This window comes from Ptiloglossa arizonensis, chromosome 8 (assembly GCF_051014685.1).
Source record: "Ptiloglossa arizonensis isolate GNS036 chromosome 8, iyPtiAriz1_principal, whole genome shotgun sequence".
NCBI classification, from domain to species: Eukaryota; Metazoa; Arthropoda; class Insecta; order Hymenoptera; family Colletidae; genus Ptiloglossa; species Ptiloglossa arizonensis.
The window spans coordinates 24,415,430-24,440,912 of record NC_135055.1 but is presented as its reverse complement, the minus strand read 5'-3'; the positions used below and the strand labels follow the sequence as shown (position 1 = coordinate 24,440,912).

Below are 25,483 nucleotides of genomic sequence, written 5' to 3'. Positions count from 1 at the left end.
GCATATTAAAGCACAAAATTACCGTGGTACCGAATTCGACTGAATAATAGACCTCGTTTGACGTCGAGTGCCACACATAATTTTCTTTCTATCGTGATCCTTGTTTGCCGCATTTCCATTTGCATGGAAAGCGGTAAATCGGTAAACGTCCGTGATACTTCGTAGGAGTAGTGCTCGCCGCGATTTCGTTACATTTATTCCATCGTACGCGACGCTGTATCGAAACGTAATTTCGAAACAACGAATATTCTTATTCCCATTTCTATCCCTATCGAGACGACCGAAGAAGAAAGGGAAATTGAACGTCCGGACAGCCCGCCCGTTGCTATAAAACAAATACGTGGCGAGATATTTGAAATTTCTTAGCAAGGAATATGTACGCTCCGTTCGAGAGGACGTTCGAACGTTCCACCGTCGCGTAACGAGTTTCTACGAAAGTTGAATCTCTTATTTCTTCGAACGTATTAGCGTCCTTCTTTTCTACGATCCAACTGCAGAGAACGTTCGAACTTTGCAACCCAACTTCGAGATGCGAGAAAACGTTCTAGTGTTCTTTCCCTTCATCGATTTCGAAAATAAGAATTAGAAAACGGGCATTTTATTCTTGCTACGATTACCGCGAAACGACAGAACTCGTATACGGAGTTTGAGCGGTTGACGGCAGGCTGGTGTTATTCCTATTTCAAGGAAAATTCTTACACGGTGCAAGCTTGTCGTGCTCGTTCACAGAAATCGAAATACGCGTAATCGTTTCACCCTGAATCGAACAACAATTTCCCAAAAATCTTTGATCGCGAAAACTGTTGATAAATGTTCCTTTCTTCGTCGGTTTCTTTGTTGTTTTTTGCATTTTTAAGATGGAAAAACAATCGAAAAATTCCTTCGCGTACACATTATGTGTATGTACATCGTGCATCTAATCGATCGAATCAATTTGATTCCGATGGAAAACTACAATCTAGAATAGAAAGAATCGAAAACGAGGGAAATTTGTCGACAACTGGATAGAATAATCTTCGAAGCGCGTCGGTCCGTGTTTAAATCGCGGGAGCAACAATTTCCATCGAAATGCGAATTAGAACGGCAGGAGTGGACAGGATTAACGTTCGGCTGGTTTCTCCGACCTGTGTATAATATTTGCGCGCGGAAATGCACTGGATGGGCGCGTGCGCGGGCACGGGCACGGGCACGGGCACGGGTACGGGTACGGGCATGGGCACCGACCTCGATAGACGAATTAGTCTATCCGATTGGATTCCTTGCTGCCCTTTGCCATCCTCTGGGCGCGTATTTCGGGCAACGACGCTCGTCTGCCGGGTTGCGGAATTAGGCTTCTCGGAGCGTGTGTATCCTCTAACTGAACGCCAAAATGAATACCGCCGCGTGCAATTCTGGATGCAATAGACTGCGGTCTCGGATGTACTTTGCGGGGCCGTGCTTCGAACTCCCGGTTACACGAGTTAATGCACTGTCGGCTGTTTGATATACACTCGTTATTTGTTAATCAGCCGCGGGGTTAACGACGATCAACCAACGCGGCCACCGGTAGAGTTTTCGAGTCGACGCGACGTCGCGCGGACTGCGTGGATTCGTTTTCTAGCGAATCTGTACAAAAACAAGGTGCGCTTTGGTGCGCAACGACGTACGCTGCTCACTGTCCTTGAATTTCCCGGAGGATCGTGTAGCGCAACTCGTGGAATTTCGATCGATCTCGTATCGCTGGACTCCATCGATCGATGGGAAAAAATTCAAACGCGACGATGTATCACGTATCACCAGATAGGGACTACGTGGTTACGGACGAAAGACAAAGAAGGACAAACGTCGTTGCTCGTCGCACCTGAAATATAATATATACCTTCGCAAGAATCGCACGGCTTTCGCCTACTATGTAGAGTACAAGGAGACTCGAACGTTTCAAGTGAAAATACTCGTACGCGATCGGACACACCGAGAAGTGGAATACGACCGTTACCGGTCGGACATCGGATATCTTTTCGTTACCTATCGCTGGACTTTGTTCGAATCTTGATGAAAAGAATCGCGATAAATTCTCTGTTGCCGAACTCCATTAAAATTCTAACGCTTTATCCTTCCACTTACCTTCAATGGAAGGGGAGAGACGAAATCTCCGGACCTAGTCGCTTTACCCTATTATTCTCGAAATAAATTTCTGTTTAAAGCGGTGGTAGGACGACCTAAATTTTCCGGTGGTCGTGTCTAGACAGCTCGAAATTAATTTCCACGAGACCGACCGGATTTACGACGCTTCTAACGCTACTCTCGAGCGCGAGCATACACACAAAGTCTTCGTAATTTTTCACCAAAGGCTGCCAACCACTCGATGTTCCTCGTGGCAGAGAAAAATAACGAAATCGGTAAAGGGTTTGTCCGACGAAATTTACGTCACGGAACAAAAAGTAGGACACTCGTCCGTAAAAGCGCTACCCTCGAAATCTTTGGACGTCGAGGAGATGGCGTCGCTCGCGAGCTCGAACCGACATCGTCGACGTACGATCGACTTTCTCGGTGATTCGAAAGTTCGAGCGGAGCTTCGCGCGAACGCGGGAACCCTTTTAAATCAATAATGCCCGGTTGGCGCGAGTTTGGAATGCCGAGTGCAATTTTACATGCCGTTTGTTTCAACGATCCGCCAATTCAGCTACGTTGAAGAGGAACGAAGCCGAGAAAAGCAGACGCTAGCGAAGGGAAGACGAAAAAAGGGAGAGGGAGGAAGAGAAGATGGAACTCGAGAGCGGAGCTTACTCGGCAATAAAGACGAGACGAACCCCTCTTTGCACAAGGGGCTGGAAACTGGCGACAAAATGCGACAAATGCTCGCCTCCGAGCTCCTCCATCATCGCATTACCTGGCTGGTTATCGACTGGAGATTCCGCGAACAGATACTCTTTTCTCCATTTGTCCGTTGGCGATACAGCGCGTCGCGCCGCGCCGCGCCGCGCCGCGCCGTGTCGTTCCGCTTTTGCGATACGCGACTCTGCAAATTTACATCCAGGTTAGAGACTCTAAACAGGTATCGCTGTTTAAAGCGAAAGTTTCTGCTTGTTCGCTTATCGAAGAAAAATACCTTTACAAAGAAAGTTTCTACAAGTGTTGCCCCTACCCGACTGTTGCGTAAACGATGAACAATCTGCGCGTTGCAAATAAACGATTACGGGGTTGAACCCTGCGATTGGTGCTGGTGTAAATCAAGTACGTTCGAGTACAAGTTTAACACTCTACCAACTTAACAATTTTCGACGGATACGTTTCATCGAACGAACAATTTTTTACGAATAAAAAAAATTACAATTACGCGTTTTCGGTAAATCCTGGACGAGAAAAAGAGTTGCGAGAGGTGTGTGTGTGTGTGTGTGTGGGGGGGGGGGGGGGGGAATAGAAAGGACAAAGAATCGAAAGAGAACGATGGAAATTCGCCCTTTACAGGATCGGTAAAGCAATCGGTGAATTACAATTATCGATAGCGTAGCGCGCAAACGTCTTACGACGCGAAGAATCGTTCCTGGAAAGAATCGAATTTTGAAAAATATCAAGTACAACTCGGAGCGTTGAAGCAACTCCGGCAACGTTTTTCGGGTCTCTTCGACGTTTTATTTATGTATCCGTGTCGTGTTCGAATCACGAATCACGAGGTAAGGTCGATAACTTTGTACCGACGAATGGGCAAACGCGAACCGTATGCATAGATTAGCGCGCGATGCGATACATATAGTAGGGTATACCGGTAGCTAATCGGGCAAGTACGATAAAGGTGTGCACGGTCGCCCAGAGACGTAACGTCGCGTCGAGAACGAGCCAAGTTTGTCGCGCGTCGCTCGTCGGAAGCTGGAGTCGCAATTAGACTGTTTCTTGTTCGACGTAATCCTTAGGACAACGTTTCCCGTAGAATTTTCCGAGAGAAAACTTGAAACGAAAGAGGTAGAACGAAAACGAAAGAGGGTGAAAAATACGAAGAGAAGGAGGAGGCGAGCCGGATGGAAAGGAAAACCCTCTTTACTCTGCTCGCTCGTGCAAATTTAAGTAGGAAGAAATGTTTCGCTGGCAACGCTCCGCTCTTTCCCCCGACCCTTTCTCTCTTCGTTCGTCTTCCGTCTGAGCTGTTTTCCCCGCGGAATTTTCTTCCCCGCGGCGCGGCGCGGCCCCTCGAAGCTTCCTATATCCTCGACAGCGTCGAGAGTAACTCCTGTTTGACGTAGCGTCGCTGCTAAAGTAAACGGATCCTCTCTAGTTTCGCGTTATTCCCGACGGTGTCGTTCGAAATTCATTATTTATTATTCGCTCGTCCGTCTATTATTATTGTTCATTGAACAGCGAAACGTATGTTCGTAGTAGGGTATTATCGTCGCGAGGTATCCTCTTCGGTGGATGCTGAAATTTCCTACGATATACGAAATATCGCATTTCCCATCGCGTGTTACAGAATGGTTCTTGGGGCCAGAGCAGAACTTTAGGTTCCAACGGAGTATCTTCGTACTTGGAACTTTCAATACGGCGGGCTTGCATCGATCGAACTGTTCGCGATAAATAATTACGAATACGGTAAGGAATGTGCTCGAGCGAATCTTGTATTTCCGTGCGATCGAGATACGAGTACTCGAGTATAGCGTAAAGTCGCGCGGGGCGGGCGGCGTTCCGAAAATTGGCGCGGAAAACTTTTAAACGAGGCTCCTAGCGGAAACCGACGTGCATCGTGCCTCGTTTATTATTCTCGTCGTTTCGATGATCGTATTGAAATTTAAGGGGCATGTATCCGTGAAAACGTGACCTATAAAACTAACCTTTTATTCGATCTCTCGGGGGAGAGAACGCGTTCGACGTGCGGTGAACAGCGAAACCAATAATTCCCGGTTAATGTCTCGTGAAAAACAAAACAGGCCGCGTCTACTTTTCCCAATGGGACTCGCTTCGATACTTGCCTCTCTCGGAACATTTTTGCATTTTACAATCGCCTCCGCGACTTACGGCGAGAGGCGCAACGGAATAACCAATTTAAACCGAATTACTCGACCATTCGTCGACCATTCGACGACCATTCGTCGACCGCGGGTACGCGCATCTGTCGACAAAATATTTCCACTAAATGGAATAAATCTCGTGATAAAATCACGGTGAATAACTGTTGGTGGTTCGCGAACGAAATCAAAACCCTTTTCAACATTGCTAACTCTTTTGCAGCTGGTGCCAACTACCTACAAGGATCACCTTTTTACCAAGAGAAAAAAAAACAGTAATACGCTTTCCCACTTGTACCGAGCAGCTCGATGCACCGAGTAAAAGCTATAGAAAGTGGACCGTTAAAATGTCCCTATAATTTTCCAACGGCAATTACGTTACAAAGTTACGTCTAAACGAAGATTGCCTCGGATCGATTTAGAAAGTTTCCGAGCACCTAACGTACGTCTGAGTTTATCCGAGTGTTTGAAATCTACGCACGTATTATACGTATTTATGTGTAAACCTGCGGCGAGTTTGGAGCTTTTTAAATACAGGGATTAAAGCCGGCGTCGCATCGCCCGTCCAAAGAAATTCTGGTAAAATTGCCGGTCTATCGATCTATTGTACGAATCGCCGCGTCTCGCTATTACGGGTCGGATAGTAGCGATTCTACGGTAATGTCCAAGTTGCTGCAACGAAAGGCACAAACGCTTACTTGGACTCGTCCTGGTCCTCGTCGTCGTCCTCGGAATCGAAAAAGGCGTCGTCGTCCTCCGAGTCGACCGAAGTTTCCGTTCGCATTCGCCGGTTCTGTTGAACTGCTCGGGATTTCGGTATCACTATGTCCCTGGAAAATAAAACCGACAAGTAGAAACGCTTTGTGCTCGACCCGGGCCTCGAACAGCTCCGAATCGTCGAATTTCATCGATCGAAATGATCGATCGAACTTTCGAATACATATTTTCTACGAGAATTTCCATACCGTTTTAAAGCTACCGAAAAACTCGAAATTTCGATCGCTGCGCGTGAAAGAACCGAAGGTGTACCTCTTACGAATAAATGCTTTATCCCTCCGACTCCTTTGTTCGAGTCGACGACAAGTGTCGTCGTGTCGCGGATTCTTTCGTAAGAATTAAACGAACGAGTCGTTGAAACCGGCGCGTAGAAACGAACGCGTCGATCGCGACGGTTTCGCAATCCGCGTTTCGCGTCGGAGCCAAGAGATACTCGCGTAACGCGAGATACGAAAGTCACGTGAATCCACTTTATTCGATGAATTAGAGATCGTTACGAAGTTTTGCTCGCAACGTTTCCAAAGCTTTACCCTTCCGAACCAGAACTTTCGAATTAACTTGGCGCCGAACGAAAGCGAATGCCGTGGAAACTTGGCTCGGTGCTCGGTAACGCTTCGCGCTCCTAACGTTTCATTTTTCGACGGAACACGTGTATTCGGTCTCTCGCTTGGTAATAAATTCTTCTCGAAGGAATTAGAACAGGAAGGAAAGCAGCGTCGTGGTACTTCCGAACGTAACGTAATTTCTTTTACGGTCGATACGAGGCGAAGCGATACGTCTCGAAAAAGTTCCGATTCGAATCGAGATCGCTTCGTTTCTTCGATTCTCGTTAACTCGCGACAAAAGTGAACCGATACGAATACTATACACGATATAGTTTTCCGCGAGATCGGTATTAGGAGTCGCGCGGTTAATTGGCCGTGAAGACCGTTCAATACCGGGTTCAAGCGGACGGTTCGAGATAAATTCGAGGACCGTGCAAATACTCGCCGTGTCCACGTGGAAAAGCTGCAATCACGGGTTAACTAGCAATAAGCACGCTCGGAAATCAATGATCGCCTCGAGCGCGGCGATCTACCAGCTTAATACCGTTTCGCGGATAATATCGCGTCGTTCGTTATCCGTTACGAGCGGCAAATTCCGTGCGAGACCGAGGGTTTCCAGATTCGACGTGGTTCTCGGTGCTCCCGGTGAAAGCCGACCAAACTAAACGGAAGTAAACGGAAACAAACGGAAACAAACGGAAACAAACGGAAATGCGAACACTCACCCTGACTTGTGAAGTTCCTTCTTCGACACGCAAACGGCTGTGAAAGTGTCCTCGAGGAGGCACAGTTCCTTCTTCTTGCAATTCAGTGGTCGACAAAGTTCGCCTGAAACGGAGAAAGCACAACGAGTAACCCGATGGAAGGGAAAAGTCGATATTCCGACTGAAACGAAATTCGAAACGAGTTCGAACGGCCGTAATTTTTTGCGAAAAGAGAGACGAACGCGAGCTACGGCCATAACGCCATTGTTTCGACGTAGCTTCGAATATTCCTTGAAATCTGAACAACGAATCGGAAATTCGAATAACAAAATATTTCGTCGAAAGAGAGTGTATACTATACGTCAAAATGAATCGAAAACAAACGTGAGAGTACAACGACGCGACTATTACTAGTTTTTATCCACATTAGTTTCGAAGTGGAAGGACGAGAAGAATAGAGACGGCTGGTCGATTTCCAATTGGGTCTTTTTCAACGACGTATTTCGACCCGGAGACGAGACGAAAAGGCGCGTGAAAAATAAATTCGTTCTATCGCTAAAGAATTAGATCGCGTGGCTATATAGTTGGATCGACCGCATCTCGACGTTAATCTTGTCAAAATACGATCGATCGAGTTCAAGTAAGTTGGCAACGAGTTCCTCTTGTTTCGCAAGGGACGAAATAAATTTCAAAGTCTCGAAGAGGTTGAAGTTGGTCGTTCGTTAGGAAAATCGGGGGCTGCAACGGCGAAACTAATTTTCTCGGGGATGCAAGTAGGCGATCCGGATATAGTATTCTCCGAGCGCTATGATTCGTTTCTTTGACGTACCGATGCGGTGAACGTTCAATGCCCGGTGCGATTGCATTCGCGTGGAAACAGTCGACAAGCGATATTGGTCGTTTCGGAGCATACCGCATTGGATCGAATTTCTCTCTTCTCCATTAACCCCGAACTCGACCGTGGTCGCCCCCTCGTCGTCCTTTCGCATCTGGCGTTGCAATCGAGAGAATATCGCGATTGCCTTCTGACGTGCAAAACCGATAAGGAATCGTCCTGACGTTCCACTGCGATTGCCCGTCCACTATCTCGCTACCACTCGATCATCCATGCGGACGTTTCCGGAAATCCATTCGATGAACTCTCTCTCTCGAGCGCGCGCGCGCGGTTTCGAGTACTCGAATTTAAATTTCTCGTTATTTGCGAGACAACAACTCGTCACTGTACGGAAAGGACGAGGAATCGGCTCCCTTCCTTTTTCCATCGTACCAAAAACGACTCTCGTTTACCCGCGATAACTTCTTTTCGATATTCTCCGATATTCTTTTGGAATTTAATGCCCGAGAATGTTTCAAGTTCAACCGCCGCGAGCCATTGCGATCTTCATCGTCGGAACGTTTCTATGGAACGGGGAAGAGCGTATCGCAAACAGACGCGAGCAAACACGCGGAAGGATCGCGTCGAGGGATCCATTACGCGTCTAATTAAAAGTTTGCCCCGCGATGTTCGACCGTTCGCAGAAAGCGGTTGATATAGTATTCGACGAAAGGGGAGTCGAGCACGGAATTAAAGTCGTAAGACCGTAGGTGAATTGAGGAGGCGCTGCCGAGGTCTGCTGGTTTCTTGGCCAAGGCTGTGGCCAGGACGGTCACCGGAGCCGTTTTGGAAAAATTGGCTACTCGAACGGTGGCTTTGCCGAGGATCGAATCTCTTCGTATATAGTATTCCTAAAACTTTGTACTTCCGATGCACCGATTACGTATTTGCGAGACAATGGAAATTGGAACGTCAGGGGAAGGCATGTTTCGTCGAAACGCTCCGCGAATTTAACCGCAATTTCGAATAACTCTTCTTTCCGATCGATATACCGTATTACGTGCGTTGCGTTGTTTCTGGACCGACGATCAAATCAACGCAAGAGAACGCAAGCGTTTGCGAAAAATGTATCCGTTACGTATATCCGTAATCAGCTTGCGGGTGCAAAGAAATTTGAACCGATTCACTGAAACCGGAAATAATCGAGGTGATCGAGTTATGCGTTCCGTCCTGTACACACACACGCGCGTGCGCACGCAGGCAGAGAGAGACTTCGATTCCCCTGTCAAAGATCGAACGCGTCTTAGAAATCGTCGGAGCGACACGGCGGATCCAATTCGCTCGGCGTGAAACCTAATGCGGAAACTGTCAGCTCGCGTTATTGTCCCCTGGTTTCGCTCCACGAAGAGATACGCAAAGTTCTTGAGAAATTATCCTTGGTCGGAAAGTTTTCTCGATTCGTTCCCAATCCGGTCAAATTTTACGAATATACTTTTCGTTACATTGTTAGAATTTCTCCATGTGCCATGTTCAATTTTCCAAGCTATTCTAAATATACTACATATATATGCTCGTACGCGGAACGTACGAGCGGACACATGGTTCGGTCGATGAAAAATTTTCTCTCCCCGGAGAAAGAAATCTTACCGAGCATCGAGCAACGTTTCCCTATATATAGTATTCTCCCTTCGAAAACCCACGACTATCCGATTCCAACGTGTGGTTTCGAGTTCCTAATTCGGATGTTTGCTTACTTGTTCTTTGAATCGACGGAAACGAACGTCGGGGAACTGTTCTTTGCACGCCGAGATAGCTCGGTGAACGTGACTCTCGATTTCGAAGCGATGAGCTCGCAAGCTCCGTTGCGCGCCGATTCTCGTGTACGCGTGTCGGCAAACAGAGAGTATCGCGTGGACCGATTAATTTATCCCAGTTAGGATCGTTTTCTTCTTCGCTCTGCGTGCTTTTCTTTCGACGGAAGAATCGTTTGCTTTTGGATCGTGTCGCGAACTCGAATACGAACGGAATACTTCCGATCGATACTCACCGTCTACTCGGCTCGTAGATGGTCGGCCGGTAGCCAGTCGTCGCGCGAAACGTTTACGACGAATTCCGGCTGACGCGTAAGCGACGGTTTTATGGAATTCCACGTTAACGGCCGGCCGTCGCGGGCATTAATTTCGTTTGATTCCCTTCCGGGAATTCGAGGAGGACGTTTCGGGGCAAGGGTTGTCTCGGTGAACGTGCAATACGAACTTTGACGATACCCCGCCGTGCGTTCCCAGTCTCGACGAACTTTGACATTGGGGCGCGAAGGGTGGGTCCCGTGTCGTTTTAATCTGGCGTCGGTTCTCGTCGAGCCAGAGGTCCTTTACGATCGAATTTACGCGGCGAACGCCCGACCGGGTTCAAATTTTCAGTCGTTAGATTTCACGGACCGATTCTAGGAAGAGGTGCACCGGGCTAGAATCGAAGCTACCCCGACACGACGTTTTCAAATACGATCGGTGATCACGCGTACTATATTTCGAGCCGAAAGTTATTTAGAACCCGAATCGGTCCCTCGGCGGGATTGCACCCTCGGTTTCCAGGATGCTATCACATCGGGTACCGCCGCGGTTGAATAACGCTCGTATTCTAGTACTCGGAGCCAATACTTGGACAATTTCACCGCTTAAAGCCGCTTTAACGAAGAAAGCTTTTATCCGACAAGCCCTCGCGCCGATCGTAGTTTTCCCTTGTAAGTGTGTTTCGCGAGCAACGCGATTCCTCTAATTGTGTAGAGTTCGACCGCAACGTTAACATCGATATTTTCTCAATCGACGCGACTGTATCCTCGTGGTTCGAACAAACGGAGCGCTGTCATTCCAAAAGGGGAATCTATCCGATTCTCCTTTCTACGCTCATTGTTCGGGGATTCTTGAAAATTAGTCAACGACCTGTTCTCGTTCGAATAATTCATGGTTTCGTTTCGATAGAAAAACAACGTAACGGAATAGAAGACGAGAAAACGGTCTCGAGATACGCTAGGTAAAGTAACGTTTCTTTTCCTTCGACTTTCCATCGAAAAATCCCTTGTTTTTCGAGAAGAAAGATATCCCTCCTCCCGCCTCTCCCGGGAGACGAAACGGTGCTCATCGTCGAATAAACGACTCTACCTCGAGGAAGTTTTCGAATAACCTCAACGACTCGGGACGGTTGCGTCGCGACGATCGGGTACGACGCTCGAACCCGCCTTACTATACAACCGGATCGATAGAATTATTGGGGGAAGATCAAAGTTGACCGTATTTTCAAAGATACTCGGTGCGTGTACGTAGGTATTCTGTGATAGAAAATGATCACGCGTGACTCCGAGTGCTGTTTGTACGCGTAACGATACCGCTGACTACCATTTTCGTATCGATCGATCCGGACGAGCATCGTCGAAATTATTAACTTTTTAGCTGCATCGTGCCACACGTGTATGCGTAGTGGTAGAACGCTTGCACCTTGATCGCAAAATTAGAACAACTTCTTGCGTGTTTCGAAGAAAAATCCAAACGATACGCGCGGAAACGTAAATAATGAAAGCGACGATCGATCGCGAAGATACTCGTTAAGGTCAAGGTCGGTGACGTTAAAAATTAACGATCGCCGCGGACGCATTAACTTACAACCGTAGAAGCCTCGGGAGCACCCATTGATCCCGTAAATTATCGGTCCGTCTCACCGTGGAACGCACCAAGGTGGTGGTGCGTGCCACCACCATCGCGCACCAACCTTCCGCCTGGCTGATGTTACGTTGCATCGGTTCGAAATCGAAACGGCATTACGATATCGATTACAGACGTATACTGCGCGCTTTCGACGGCTACGGTCTATCGTACCGATGCGTCAAAAATGAGCACGCGACTTTCCCGTGAATTAGATCGACCGTGCATTTGGTCGAAGATTTGGTACGCGTGCGGATGTTTACAATAGACGAAAAACGATATCTTCGCGAGCGCGTCGCGGCTGGATCGCAGCGGCGGTGCCGTTGCGGTCGAATTAAGGATCCATCGTGTGTACGTATTCAGTTTACGGCGCGTCGACTACGCCGTGAAAGATACACGAGGCGGATAAGGTAGCGGAATCGAGCGCACGAAAGGATCGCGCAGCCGTTACCGAACGATATACTATATACGATAAATACCGGTAAATGCTCGAAACGTTCCTAAGATGCAATTTAACGATCGATGTGCACGGTGTTATCGGTGCAAAGTCCAAATAACAACTTGTACGTACTCGAATCGGGATAAAGCGAAGTTTGGGGTCGATCGAAGGAGAATAGACGGAGGATACCTTTCGCGAACGTTTTTCGAGTACGGCTGCCGGTGGTAAAGTTGCCGCGATGATAAAATTCCAAGTGGCTTACGGAAAAAACGACGCGTTCAGCACGATCGATTCTCGATCTCCCTGAATCGAAATAATAATCACGAACCGTTGGGATTGAGAGACGAAGCGACGCTCGTTTCAGCCATCGCCGTCGGTTGTATTTTTACCGCGTTGTACCAGGAGAAACATAACGCGGCTGGTCAGGCAGCCACGGCGGGTGCACAAAGCACAAAGGGTTGACCCACGGCTATTATTATGACCACCCTCGAATCACCGACAGGCTTCCGCGGTTATTTCTGCTGAAAGGGGACAAAGTAATTGCGGCTGGCATACCGACGAATTCCCTCTTTCGTTCCGCGATTCAATTTAACACGAACGCACACTCGCAACGTTCCGCGCGACGAACGAGAAAAATAGAAAAGGAGGAGCGAGCGGGCTGCAGGCGGAAGAGCAAAACGAAGATCCGATCGATCGATTTCGCGATGGTTCGCGAGGACGATTTTCGAACGGTCCGTGTAACGCATCTCGAACGACCGCTCTGCTGTTTCGTGCTTCGAAATATCTACTTGCATTCTATTTCGCGGATACGAGGACACGCGAGGACACGCGACGTCACGCGAGGACACGCGAAGGCACGCGAGGACGGTTTTGAATCGGAAACGTTACCGGGCCTACCTTTCCCATCACTGGATATACACGATGTTCTCTGGAATTTATCGTCGTCTCGTTATTTCTTCGCGACTCCTCGACAATTTTTCGGAACGTATCACTCGCTTCGATGAGCGACATCGCGATACAAAACGTACACGTTTAACGACGAATGAAATTGCCTACGCATTGTTTTTAGCAACTTTATTCAAAAATCTGTGGAATACGATCGAACGAACACGGTGATCGACGAAACGACGCAACGCGAATTCGAGCTAGCGCGAACAAGTTTGCCTTGCACATAGGTACGCGCAAACGCGAATTATTTCATCTTTAACCGCACGGGAAATATTCCTACAATTTGCGTTGAAATATGAGATCAAATTGGTCCATTGCTACAGACTTTTCCATCGGCGCGTTTCCGTTAGTTGGAACGCCGATCAATTTTCCAAGTTTAAGCGATCGTATAAAACGAGCCGATCCAGTCGTACGATTTAAACAGATATTTTAAAGAACGTTCGAACACGGTCGACGACTTTCCAAAGAAACGTGTACGTCCGTCGTCGGCTTTACGAGAATTCGAATACGCGTGTGCGCTGGTACTTTCGGGATCTAAAAGACGTACGTCGTCTTGTCCTTGTTGAAATTGTTACGCGTCTTGTTGGATACGGAAAGAATGCGAGCCATCGCCGGACAAATTCAGCGACGGAACTCGCAAAATCCATCCAATCTCGGTAAAAGGAAAAACCGTAACGTTTGTCCGTCTATCGCTTGTTGCGTACCGCGTTTGTACGGTACATGGTAAAACAAAAACAGACCATTGAAACGAAGCGGAGCGACGGACGGGACGGTAAGAGATAAAACGCTGGAATTGTCACTGTAGCAATAACGAAACCAGTGCGCACGATTACATTCGTTCTTTGTGCGTTGCTCGCCGGGCTGATTCTAACCGTGCGCAATTTACAAAATAATTGTACTTCTTTCGCGTTCGTACGGCCGAATTTCCTTCTCTTCTGTTCCGTTCTGTTGTTTCTTTTTTTTTTTTTTTTTTTCTCTTTGCAAATGTAACGCGTACCGGCTACCTCGAACGGTTTCATTCTTAACCGCCAAATACTAGTATTTATTGGTAAATGTCTCGAGTCTTGGACGAGTCGGACGATACGTTTCGTTTTTCTCGGGCGAGACAAAATTTTATGAATTTTTTCCATAAAAGGCTACGAATTCGAAAGAAAATAGTGAAAGTCGATGGTAGATTCTCGAGTTACTTGTTCCGAAACACGAATCGCGGGGATACGCATCGACGCGCGACGACGCAACTGCGATCGCGCTACAACGGAACGAACGAATATTATTTACGAATTATAAAGGAAAATAACGTCCGCGCACGTTGGAGCCGAATATTTATGGAATTGGCCGCAACTCGCAACACTGTGTACATTAAACGGGCGAACGTGGAAACACATTGTTCGGAATTGCGACGAGAGAACACGATAAATATACTTTTCATCGGGTTTTTCTTGCGCAAATGACGGAACGCGTTGATATTACGTTTCCGGAGGATTTATACTCTTTTTCCGCCGATAAATCCACCCTTGCTCCGGTCACCCAATGTCGGCCACGCGACTGTTTCGTCGCGTTGCGAATGTACATACAAACGATTCGCGGAATCGATACGGCGCGGTGGTTAACGAACGAAGATCGACCGTTCGAGAAATGGAACGAAAAACGCTCGTTTGCTTCGCGAAATCCAACGAGAATTCCACCTACCTAGCCGATACATCTACGTATTTAGATATACGTATGTATGCAAATGTTTCGATACGAATAAAGAGAAGAAAGGCTACTCCGAGAACACGTCGCGAAAGCGACGCTGCGGGCGACGGTACAAGCATCGAAACGAAACCTCTGCCGGCGTGGGCGTGGGCGTGGGCGTGGGCGCGGGTGCGGGCGCGGGTGCGGACGACGAGAATCGAAAAGCCGAGAAAAAGGCGAAGAAAAGTCTGTCCGATCTAGAAGACTCGACGAAAGCTGAAAACTCCGAGACTCGATTGTTTCGTTTTACATGTCGGACCGGAAAAGCTTTCCGAACGAAACGGTGTTACGACGCGAGCAAACCGGGGGTAATTCGCGCGCGTCGCCCGTATCGATTTTTCACAACGAAAGGTTTCGCTTTTCCCTTGGTCCGTCTCCCTGATCTCCGTCGTCACCGGCGAGCTTTCTACGCTCTAACGACGCGTGCAATATTTGCGCATTTTCCGGGAAATTTAACGGGCGCGCATCGCGATAAATATCACATTTCGCACGGGTTTGTCGAACAAGCGAAACACTCTCTCCCTTGCGCGTTGAATGTCTCATTTTACCACTATACCCATCTACCTACCTACCTACCTACCTACCTACCTACCTACCTACGTAGACGCGCAAGCGTATCTCGAAAAGCACTTAAAAGTGGAAACGAACGAGCGTCAAACGACGAAGACGAAAGAAACCGTGGCCAAGTATGTACTTTTAATACGGATAACAATTTTCGCTCGTAGTCGCGTTCGAGTAACTTTTCTTTGTCAAAGTACAATGTTTGCGGTCGTTCGATCCGTACGGTTGACGATACACTGCGCGTACGACGAATACGTAATTAGGTACATCCTTTCCTTCGTGTTTGATGGAAAATTAATTGGAAGCAACTTTCGTTATTGTGCGCGAACCAGCTTCGCGAAAAGAGAGAAAAGCTACGTATCTCCAACGGCCGATTAACATAGTACCTAGAGTACCGTATAATTTGCATACCAGTGGTTCTTCCAACTTTGGAGAGAAACTTTAATGCGTTCCTCCCCTTTGTTTCGCTCACCGCGACGAAATTTGCGCCTCTAGAAGTGGGTTAACTTCCGAGTTTAAAGCAATTGGTTACAGAGACGGAAGAAACGGTAACGCACGCTCGAAGGAAAACTCGGGATCACCCGATGACCAAGTGCGACCGTTCGAATAGGCCACCACCATTGTTTCTATCGGATATTTCCGATACGGACTCAACGGTTGACCGAAATAATAATCGACAAAGACCACAACAACAACAACAACAACAACAACAACAACGACGACTTACTGTTCGGATCGTGTATCCATCTTTTCTTGTCGCCCACTTTCATTATCCGCGTGTCATCCTGCAACAAAAACACGAATTTTTCAATTAATTCTTACGTTACAATTGTCCGTGATGCCTCTCCGAGACTATTCTTTCTTGCTATTCTATAAAATGTTATTACTATTCGCGATTGCGAGAGTGTCGCAAAACGTCCAAGTTGAATCCTTTTCGAGGATTTCGCCAATCGTCAAAGTGTTCAATGTCTAAAATGCGAGGGTCTGAGGAGTTTCTAAACTCGAGGTTTCGGCGGGTCGTAAAATCGCTCGGTATTTTTGCATCCCCGAACGAAAGCAAAATGAAAAATAAACGAAACAATTGTTCGGCTCTGACCCGATCGAAACAACCTCGTCCCACTCGAGGCAAACGGCCACTCGAAACGATTTCTCCTCCGCTCCGGTACGAATGCTTGTAACGCGAGGTGGCTGCATTTTTACGGCGCGTTCGAGTATTCGAAGGTCGCGAACCGTGTCACGAAATTCGTGCACGAGCTTCGTTCTGCGGCAAAAATCTTCGAGAGTAATGCCGCAGCAGCCTTCAACGCGATCGTACACGAACCTTGGTGCGACGAACCAACGATCGTTCATCACGTGTATCGAATTCAGGGTTGCTCGGTTAAAAAGAGCGGGGCGGCGGCATGTTGCAAGTTCCAAGTTCGGGCCGAGGTCGCCGCGGCCGAGACGACGGTGCGGGTTACAACCAGGGGTAAACCAAAGGGCGAAGAGTACGCGGTTCGCGTGATAGTTCGTGTGCCAGTTTCCAACGATTCGAGGATAATAATGAAAATACCTGCGAAGAGATTGGCTGAAATTTGTATTACTCGGCACCGAATCGACCAACGATTTCCAACTGGTTCGATAAACGAAGGACAATGATCGTACGAATCGTATTCTTATACTACGCGAAAGTAAAGTTCAAGAGTAGCTTGCCGACACTTGATCGTAAATAAAAAGATTCGTCGATTCTTTTGTTTTCTCGAATCGAAGTTGAAGCGTCGCGCTCGCGCGAGCAAACTGGGCCACGGAACTTGGGCAATTAAGCGCCTTTGCGCTACCACAGCTACGTACTTACTTGTTTCAAAGTTGCGTCTTGAATCGCGGACCCGCAAGTTTCTTCCGTGCGCAAACTGTTCCTGCGCGAGATAAAATCGGCATCCTGTATGCGCGTAAGTGTGCGTTTCGGTTTTACCGGCGGAAGAGCCGATCGAATCGAATGCTCTCGCCTTTGATCCGAATCTCGTCGCGTACGTAACGTCGACGACTCGGAACGTCCGAAACTTGCGAGCTACGATACACAGAGTCTTGAGATTCTTGGCCATCCACGACCGTCAAAATTCCAAAGAAAAAATCTCTCGTAAATCAATAAAAGGGAAAGTTTGAAAATCGATCGAGCCGATCGACTGCGTTGATCGCCGGTGCTGCGCATCGATCGTGCAGGAAACAAAGGAAACGAGTCCGTAGACGCTCCTGAAATCGATACAGCCGCAGAGGCATGCCCGGAATATAGTATGTGCATTAAAGAACCAAGTGTCGTGACCTGGTTTCGTCGGTGCGCGCATCTCGCCCAGAGATCCGGATCGATCGAGCTAAATCCGATCGTTCGATCGGCCTGCCTATGAATTCCAAGAAGGGACGGAGGATTTCGATTAATCGACTGCGGAGCCAACGAACGCTTTCTCGACGGTACGGGGAAAGGAAGGATAGGAAGGGGCACGAAATGGTTTTGAAACGTGGCCAAGGCCTCGAGTCACCTCCGATCAGCGGATACACCGGTGGACGCGGCCACGGAAGAGTTCTATCCGATTACCGTGATGCGCTGCGGCTCAATGTCTTCCAAGGATATCCGAAGGGACTCGGTGCGAGTCCACCAACGAAACCGTTGTTTCGTCTCATCGAAAGATATCGTGTCTTCTTTTAACCCGTGGTACTCGATTTTCGAACAAACCGATCGAATCGCTAAACTATGTAAAAAGTGCCGAGTACGCGGGCGGTACCTACGGAGTGTCTTACGTACGTAGGTTGAACGATAATTCGAGATTTCGTACGAGTCGCGCGAGTCGTCTTCGCTCGATAGAGCGTTCCGTCGGTGTTACGGTTTCTTTCTTCGCGATCCCAACGAGCCAGCGATACCGATGTCCCGTTGAACGCGACATCGCGGCGCGGATGTGAACGTTTCGACTCTGTTCGTTTCTTCGAACCGGTTGCCGCGCAACCTCGTTCCGCGGTACAGCCGCGTTCATCGAAACGTCCAAATTTCATTGCCGTGAACCGACGTAACGCGATTCGGGTGGATCGATCTTTCGAAAAGACGCGGACGCCGAGAACCGGCGATCCTCCCCTTTAAACCGCGGTTGACCGAGTACGAGCACGGATAATCGTAGTCGATCTTCGCGTACCGAATTGCGGAGCAACGTCCCCCGGCCACGACGCTCCGCTACAAAATGCATTACCCCCGGGGACGTGGCTGCCATCCAGCTGTATCCCTCCTCCCTCCGTCCTCCGTCCTCCGTCCTCCGTCCACCGTCCTGCTTGTTCGAACATCTTCCGCTGTACGCGGAAAAGGTCGACGATCGAAAATTAGCTTATCGCTGCTGCCGTGTTTTCCGTCCTCCTCTCTTTTCGTCGGTTTCTCCTCGATGTTAAGGATCGCCGTTGGCGATTTTCGAATCGAGTCCGTGTAATCGTTCCGCGGTACAGACGAAACAAATTTCATCTTCCTTCTCTTCCGACGAGATAGGGATCAATGACGCCGAAGGAAGTTGAAAATCTCGAGGTCGAAAACCCCTCCGTCCGTTGAGCGAAACGCGATTTGTGTCTGCGAATCCGATGTCGCGGAGGGCTGGAAAGAATAGCTCTGGAAGAAATTGCGGGACGCGACCGGTCGAACGTTCCGATCGGCCTTCGTAAGGCTGCGAGTCATCAAAATGACGCGCACTCTCCAAAGCCTGCCAAACTCGGACGAGCGAAAAACGCGAGTTAAATATTCTTCGTAGAGAAACGAAAGTAAATCGAGGGCGGTCAAATTGATTCGTACCGATTTTCTTTTCACCGATAGTTTCAAGATCGCGTTCAGAGGGATAATATTCGTTCCTTGAACTTTCGAGGAAACACTGCCAGAAGAAAGTACAAGAGCGTCGTTCTTATCGGAGCGACGAGATCGATACGAAATTCCATAACACCGGGCCAGCGGTTTGCACTTAATCCAGATTTATTTTAGTTGGATATCCTTGTAATCCGGACGCACGGCCACCGACTATCCGTCTTTCTAATCTCGGTTATCAGGGAACTGCATTTCGGGAGCCAGGTAATCCAAATATACACCGAGTCTTCTATTTTTCGTTCGCGACCGTTCCCGATCGCAGCGTCTTTCTATTTTTCCGCTCGTACGAAATCTCTTCCGAGAGAATCGCGTGCGCTTCTCGTACAGGGTTGTTCGAGAACCGTGGGAAAAAATGGACAGCCTGCCAAGGAATACGGTAGCAGTTTGAGCGTAGCTACCGTAACGTGTTCGAGCATTCGTGTTCGAGAAAGACGAATTTCAACGACCATTTGCGTCGTGGTTCGCTCCGTTCGGACAGAAGGACTCGAATCCCGGGAGTTTTACGACATCGCTTTCGAATCGCCCGGTAGACGCAAGAAACCCACCGTTAGGATAACACGTTCAGACCCGGTATTGTTTTCGTTGGAACGGAAACTAGGTCGACCGCGGCCGGACAATAAAGAAATTAACCGGTGCACAAAAATTAATACGAACGAAGGGATCGCGTGCAAGATTCGCGCGCTACCTCGAGGAACCACGGATCGGGAACGACGAAACGGGACCAGCCGGCGCGTTAATTGTGCGCGTTAATTCGTTTAATAATTCGATGCGGTTTCGTTTAATTCCTTGAAAATACGTAGACGATACGTACCTACCTACGCGCGCAGGAGGCCGAGGATCGCAAGGCCCTCGCTCTTCGAAAATACATTTACCTTCGGACATCCGATCGGGCCATCTCGCGTAACGTGCCGTGGCAAGAATACGACAAAAGTATCGTAACACCGATACGTATCCGTGTTCGAGGAATCTCTTCGACAAAATCTACGTAGCTAGACATTTTCGCGAATAGCTAAAAGCGTGGCTACAATAGCGCCTCGAATCGGTAGATGGGCTAAAAGAATTGCCGATAATCGCGAGACTGGAGAAAATACGCTGCCGGAATAACAGGAAATACGAACAAAGTATAAGCAGGGAGATTTAAAACGAACGAGAACAAAGAAATTGGGTGGAGCTCCGTGCCGCGAACCAAGGGAATAGCGAAGGTAAAATGCGGTTTCCTCGACGAGTTAATTGCGTCGGAACGAGTTAACGTAGTGGATGTACATTATCCATAATTTACGCCTACCATGCGCTACCGCGAGGTTAACCGATGTGAATGCTTGGTTATAATTTTCGCCTCGCCGCGCCTTCAAAGATCATACGTATTTATAGGTCCGGCTCTAGCTACGTATCACGTTCGAGACCGGAACTCGCGAGAAAAACGCATCGCGACAAGATTCCTTTTTGCTCCGAAACGGAAATTGGACCAAATTACGATCGGATCAACTTTCACGGTAAACAATAGTAACACCACTGTTAATCGAGTTGCCGTTAGAGTTCCAACGGTTTCTTTGTCGCGAAAGCTCCGTTGCATCCCGCAAACTCCGTCGAAAGATTCGGTCGTCCGATCCGTTACGAGTAAACTGATTCCGTCGCGTCCTCGCAGATTTTCCTTGTCAGAGCTCTCCGCGTAGATGGAATACCCCAACAGCGAATATTTTTACGCGGCCGCGTATGCGCGAACGAGCTGCTGGCTGCCTGGCTACCTGGCTCGGTACGCGTTTCGACGAACGGGTGTACGTTTTCCCCGGAAAATGGATTGGCCGTCCAACGAGGCCGCGTCAACTGTTACCTCGGCCACGAAGCCGCTCGACGCACTCGGTGCAACGAGACGAGTTACGAATCGCAGAAATACTATTCCCGCTTCGTGTCCTTCGTCGTTGCGGAACGCGCGAAACGCGCGAAACGATCGATTGCTTCTCGTGAACAAAAATTAACCCTTTGCAACCACGATGGTTCTAGCGAGAGTGCGCTCGAGTATCGAAAACCAGAAATAATCACCACGCTATGGACGTTAAAATTGTGCCGAACTTGAGTTCGAAGAACACGTGAATCGTTCGACGTATAATCCGTAGGGCTGAATCGATTTAAAACACAAATCGCGTCCCATTGATTGCCGATGATTCTTACGGATTTTTCTACGTGTGTAAATATGGCCAATTGTTACGACACGATGCATCGCGAAACGAGATGGACCGACCTTGACCGATCACGAACAACCGAATCCATCCGAATATGGACTACGACTGTAAATGTCGAGGAGCGTACGTTTCCATTAAAATTAACAAGGAAAATATAATCGTTCCGAAGGATGTGCCCTTTGCGATCACCCTTCGATTCCAGTCGTATTTTTCGAGACGTTCCAACACACTTTACGGGTCTCGGTCATGTGTACACCGTGTTGAGAACCAGCCAACTTTTCACAGACGGAGGCAAGAGTTTTCCTTTTCCTTTTCCTTTTCCTTTTCCTTTTCCTTTTCCTTTTCCTTTTCCTTTTCCTTTTCCTTTTCCTTTTCCTTTTCCTCTTCCTTTTCCTTTGCTTTTTCCTTTGCCGAGCCATCATCACCGTCGTGTAACGCGAATGTTTGGTGGGCCGTAAATTCGCACGCGATGACGGTGCCCTGAACTCCCTAATCCGGTTAATCCGTTTGTACGGGAATAGAAGAGGCACGGGTGCACGCGTGTACGCTTTGTATACGGTGCACCGGTACGAGGATGCATAATGCATGGGAAGCGAAGGAGAGAGCGTCGCCGCGCGCCGTGAGACGGCGTCGATTCATCGTCGAGCAACCAGCCGATCGGATTGCATTCGCACCTAGAGCCCGTCTTCCCTTTTCGTATTCCGGTACGGGGGCCAGAAAAATTGCCGAGGGAATTCTTCCGTACAAAGCTGCACACGAGTACCGTTAAAATCTCCGCGAGTGTAACGTTGCTACGCACGGAAGGACAAGTACGATCGAAATATTCCAACATTTTGCGAAATGTTCCTAGTTGTCCTCCTTGTTATCAACATGGATCACCGATTCGTCGCTCGTTTCTCAGCGTGACCCTTGAAATCGTAACGCGATCGGCAACGTCTGCGTCTACGTCTGGTCGGACTAATTGTTTATCGATGTAACCGTGTCGATACGGACAACATTTTTTCAATCTCAAAACCGCATAATCCGGGAAAAGTGTAACGTTAAATTTACCAGCATCCTAAAAGGTTTTCTTATCGAATCGCGAGCGCGAGCAGCGACGTAACCGTGCATAAATAAATATTTATCGCGAAATACGTAACAAAACCCATCCGCGGGCTCCCGGATATAGATTCGATGGGACAACTCACGCGCGACGAGGAAACTCGGAAAAGCTGATCGTAGTATTTATTAGGAGCGCGGTAATTCTGGAAAATATGCGAGTGTGAAAAAAGTGGCGTCGATTCCGAATTATTCTTTTCGGTAACTGGCGCGCGTTCTCGTATTCGTCGATGCGAACGACGCGCTCGGTAAATCTTTGCTCGTGTGCCAACATTTCGTTAAATTCGTATCGACGCGGCCGAACGATCGAAACAAATTCAACAATATTACAACAAAGACAGAAATTCGTAAAACGGTCATCGAATAACGCGACTGAAATTTTCAACTTTTAACGTGCAACTTTGTGCCGTTTCTCGGAGAGGACCACTTTGATTATTTAACCATCTCTAACGGTAATACGTACATTTAAATATACATACTCGTAGACGTATCTCCTCGGAGCAAATGTGTATTCCAGCGGACACGTAATTTTCATATTAAAGGTAAACTGTCCCTCTATATCGGTCGTGTAAATAGATCCTCCGCGAACCAACCCGACCGAATGTTTGGTTATGCTTTGTTAATTTTCCCTTTTCGTCCCCTTGGGTCGTATCGACGACCCGTGCGTCGTAGTCAAAATTTTGACTTTCATTTCTCGTTCGATTTCTTACGTACCCCCGTTCGAGTTACCCGTTCGATTTGCTTCCAACGCGATAAACGTATCGAAACGAAAAGGAAGCCAAAAGTTGTAGAAATCTACCTTCGTAGATGTGCCGCGAACAGGGAGTAATCGAGAAACGAGAAAAATCAACGATATATAGTAGAGCACACGGGACCAAGCAATCAGCGCGAAGTAATCTGACGTGCGCGCGCGTCTATCTCGATACCGTGTACAGTGGTCCCGTTGCGTCGGGCCGCCAAAAGTACTTGTGTTTTCCAATTCTCGATAGTTACCGTTACCGTCGCCGTCGCCGTCGCCGTCGCCGTCGCCGTCGCCGTCGCGTCGAGCTAAACTCGTCCGGGAATGGAGAACCTTCGCCGCGGCGATTTTCCGTGTCGATTGCACTCCGCCAAATGGAAATACCTCCTTCCTCCGGGCCGCATCTACCTTCTCCCTTCTCCCTTCTAGGTCACCGACACGAGACCGCGAAACTGTATTCCCGTGCACAGCTACACCCATCCGAGCGTCCCACATCGATTTATCTACGCGGCATCGAAAACAGCGAACGACACCCGTGCCCCACTGGTTTTCCATCGATACACCATTTCATATTCCAGCACAATCAACCTCTGTCCGATCGACGCGCCGATATCGTGCAACGCGAAGCGGAGACGAGCAAACTTTTTTATTCCGACACAAATTTCGAACAAATTGAACCAAGTATTGGATTCTGTTCTATTTTTTTTTTTTTTTTTTCTTTTCTTTGCAAAATCGAAAATTCTTTCGACATACCGTACGTTGGAAAATGAAAGTGAGTATAGAATTTTGAGGTACGCGTTTATGATTCCGCCTCTGTTGCGAGAGGCGCAACGTTTCTTCGGACATTCGTGTCTAAACGCACCACAAATGTACAGACTGGAGACTATTTCTAGGCGTTGCAACGATAGGTTCGATCGAATTTCACGATCATCGCGATTCTCTCGATATAAGCGACAACGGTAGTATTCCTTCTTCGTTGATTCGGAGCGTGACTCCGATAAGACAACGAAATGTCGGACGCAAACGTACACCGTGCACGTTCGACGCAGTTGAAACCTCCGCGGATTTTCAAATGTCGCGTGGAGCGAATCCTCCCAATTGTTGAGCACAGGAATAACGCAGCGATTTGTAATTTGCATCGAAAACTCCGAAAGCGGATTCACCTTTATCGGAGAAAGCGCTGGCTGCGACCTCGAGCCTCTTCGGTTCCTGCAATTCTTGAAGCGCACCAACCAAAATGGTCAAAATGCTCGTGGCGTGTTCAAAATCGTAAACGAATTTCTTTTGTAACGTGTTGAACAATTGATTCGATTGTAATTTGATTTCGAGCATCGAGCATGGAACGATTCAACGATATTAAAGCGTATTTGATCGCGACGAAATTTTCGACGGTTGCGAATCTTTTCTGAAAATTGTCCTCGTCGATTGTAGAACCGCTATATTGAAATCGCTGTATGGTTGCGCGAACGAAATCGTTGTTACACGAAATCGAGTGAAATATGTATGTACGACCCTAGTTTCGGAAGCGGTGGCGGCGGTGGTGGCGGCGGCAGTCTCGAGAGACCGAGTTACCGATTCGTCGAATATGAAATTACTGCGTAATATAGTAGGTCGATGCACCGACGAAAGCAAACAGACTGCACCCTCCACCGATATTTTCGATCGATGCATCCGCTTGAAAATCCAAGTGCTTCCGATTGGTCGCCGTAAAATTTGTCTTCGGTGCGATAATCGATCCCGACGCGACTTGGAAAAATGATACTATTTTTAGTCGACGGAGCTCGAACATCGAATTAATCTACCTTGATCGATCTTCGCGTTACTTCTCAGTATGCAGCGTTGATCTTGGTAATCTAATTCGGTCTTGGTCGAGTTTGACGATCTAATTTAAAATTGGCAAACTTTGGTCAACCTTGATAACCTGATTCAACTTTAGCCCGTCGAATTGAAATTGAACTTTAAACTTGAATCGACTTTCAACGATCGATCCGAGTCAAACTGAAACGCGATCGGGCCGAGTTGAAATTAATCGACTCGAATGGACAAAAATCGATACCTATCGATTCGATTCGAGTAGATTCCGCTCGCAAATGTCTCGCAAATGTCTCGCAAATGTCTCGCAAATGTCTCGCAAATGTTGATTCCGTTCGATCGGATTTCGTCGCGGTGTTTCGAGCACGGATCGTGTGTTCGCTAGCCTGTTCGATGTACCCTCTTTCTATCGAGCGAGCGTACCTTTCGACTCCGTGGATCGTTCGGCAATCGACCCGTCGGGTCGCTGTAACAAATTCGAAGGAAGAGACGCATACGTGCACGCGAGCTACGAAGCTGTGTTTCGGCCTTTGCTCCGTACAATTTCGCAACTCGGTCCCAGCAAACTCATTTATATCGGGCTGTCGAGTTCCGTGCCGTAG

At 48.1% G+C, this 25,483-nt stretch overlaps 1 protein-coding gene across 2 annotated transcripts in view; it reads right to left on the bottom strand.

The window, feature by feature from the left end:
* Cow (Proteoglycan Cow) overlaps positions 1-25,483 on the bottom strand; it is a 76,244-nt gene that overhangs the window by 18,499 nt on the left and 32,262 nt on the right. For both annotated transcript variants that reach the window (XM_076318883.1, XM_076318884.1), the window contains exons 2-4: positions 15,918-15,975; positions 7,021-7,123; positions 5,672-5,803 (exon numbers count right to left, since the gene is read on the bottom strand). In XM_076318883.1, coding sequence (XP_076174998.1) covers positions 5,672-5,803; positions 7,021-7,123; positions 15,918-15,975 — 293 coding nt within the window. The remainder of the gene's footprint in view (positions 1-5,671; positions 5,804-7,020; positions 7,124-15,917; positions 15,976-25,483) is intronic.